The following is a 1,760-nucleotide window of genomic DNA, read 5'->3' on the forward strand; positions in this document are numbered from 1 at the left end:
CTCCCTCCACAGCCAACCCCCTAGGGCCCGTGAGCCAGGGACTGTGTACATGGAGAATGGCAGACTGCCCCAGTCCCAAAGGGTGAGGCCCCTTTTTCTTGGTTCAGTACCTTTGTTCTGGTCCAAGAACTCCTCTGTGAAGATCGGCACATCAAACGTGGAAAAGCCATCACTGCCGCATTCCCCCACCTGGCCAGGAGATTGGGTGAGTGTCCAGCAACCAAGAAGGGTCAGATAGGGAGAGTTGCTGGGTGGGAGGGCTCCAACCTGAGCTCCCCTTTGCACGGGGGAGTCCCCAGACATGCTGGGACATGCTGATCCTCCACTTCCCTGAGCTGGAAAGGGTGCCACAGACTTGAAAACCCATAAGACAGAAGCTTGAGGGCAGTTAGAAGGGCTCGGGTGACAGTACACAGATGGAGCCAACAGCACCACGAGTGGAGGATGCAAGGCAAGGACGACATGGTCTGTGCTCCAGCACAGACTGACCAGAACCAATCAGATAGGGTGGCAGCTTAGTCTGCGCAGGGGATGTGTTGGGGAGACCTGTCCCCTGGGCAGAGCTGAGGCCTCCCCAAACCAATGGCCAAGTCACATTCCTCTGCAGGGGCCAGTACTCCACCTCACGTACTCTACTGAGTGTCCTCTGTGCCTCCATCCCTTCAGGGCCTTACCTTGTGTGGGTGGCCATTCAGGAGGGTGTTCACAGCTACAGAGCCAGCATCCTCTAGGGGCAGAAAGGAGTCACGGGTTACTCATCTAGCCCCACTGCCACCAACATACAGCCCCAAGAAGGGGAACAACCCCATTATTCCTTGTGCCCAGCAGCACTGACCTTTCTTGATCTTCTTCTCCTGGATCTTCTCCGTGCACATCTTGTAGGCCTCTGACTGCTGGTATTCCCGCAACTCCTTCATGTACTGCTGCTTCTCCCGCTCTGCCTCGTCCAGGTACCGCTGAAACCACACCAGGGTTAGATGCTCTGTGCAGAGCCACTGAGGACAGACAGGAGCACGCCCTGCCTGGAGGATAGACTATTCCCAGGACCAGACAGGAGAACAAGGTCACAGACCTTGGCCCCCATCTCCCTCTTAATAGGGCCCAGCAGGTGTTACCATAGACACCACTGAGGAACCTATCCCAGTACACAGGGCTTGTTTCCAAGCCCAGTTCTGTTTCCACAAACACCAACGGCAAAAATCTCTGTTGACTTCAATGGCAGCAAAACCAGCTGGAAGTTACTCTTGGCTTTGGGACTGGCTGCTAGTTGATGCTAAGGCCCAGTGGCGAGGCGTAGGAGGTGCACCCTGAGAGCACTGGTGCACCCCCTGAAAGCCAGTGCTCCCCAAATAGATGACGAGCGGGGGGTAGGCAGGAGTGCCAGTGCCCCCCCTGCGAGCGCCAGCCAGGGAGTGGAGGCACCAAGAGAAGCACTGCTGGCACCTCTGGGAGTGCTGCTCATGCTTCTGGGTTGGTGCAACCAGCCACAGCCCCCCCCGGTCACTGACTGGTTGCTGGGGGGGGAGGCATGTGCCCCCGACTCAGAAGACACAAGTTGCCCATGCTGTGGCCTACAGCAGAGTGGCTGGTCAGGTGAATCTAAGGTGTGTAATCCCTGTAGCCAAGGCAGAGGACACATCCCAAGCCTCCTGCAGCAGCATATTAGGTAAGCACTACGGACTGGGCTCCCTAGATGTCTTCCAGGGGACCCTGGTTACCCCTCTCTAAAGAACCTACTGCAGTGTGGATCTTGTACTGCA

The 1,760-nt window shown here is 56.9% G+C and overlaps 1 protein-coding gene across 1 annotated transcript in view; it reads right to left on the bottom strand.

Moving 5' to 3' along the window:
- The window catches only part of HMG20B (high mobility group 20B), a 24,881-nt gene that overhangs the window by 3,634 nt on the left and 19,487 nt on the right, over positions 1-1,760 (bottom strand). Inside the window, exons 4-6 of the mRNA XM_019513269.1 lie at positions 836-956; positions 675-727; positions 111-189 (exon numbers count right to left, since the gene is read on the bottom strand). Coding sequence (XP_019368814.1) covers positions 111-189; positions 675-727; positions 836-956 — 253 coding nt within the window. The remainder of the gene's footprint in view (positions 1-110; positions 190-674; positions 728-835; positions 957-1,760) is intronic.

The sequence above is a fragment of the Gavialis gangeticus genome, unplaced genomic scaffold (assembly GCF_001723915.1).
Source record: "Gavialis gangeticus isolate Ggan-Ray unplaced genomic scaffold, GavGan_comp1, whole genome shotgun sequence".
Classification (NCBI taxonomy): domain Eukaryota; kingdom Metazoa; phylum Chordata; order Crocodylia; family Gavialidae; genus Gavialis; species Gavialis gangeticus.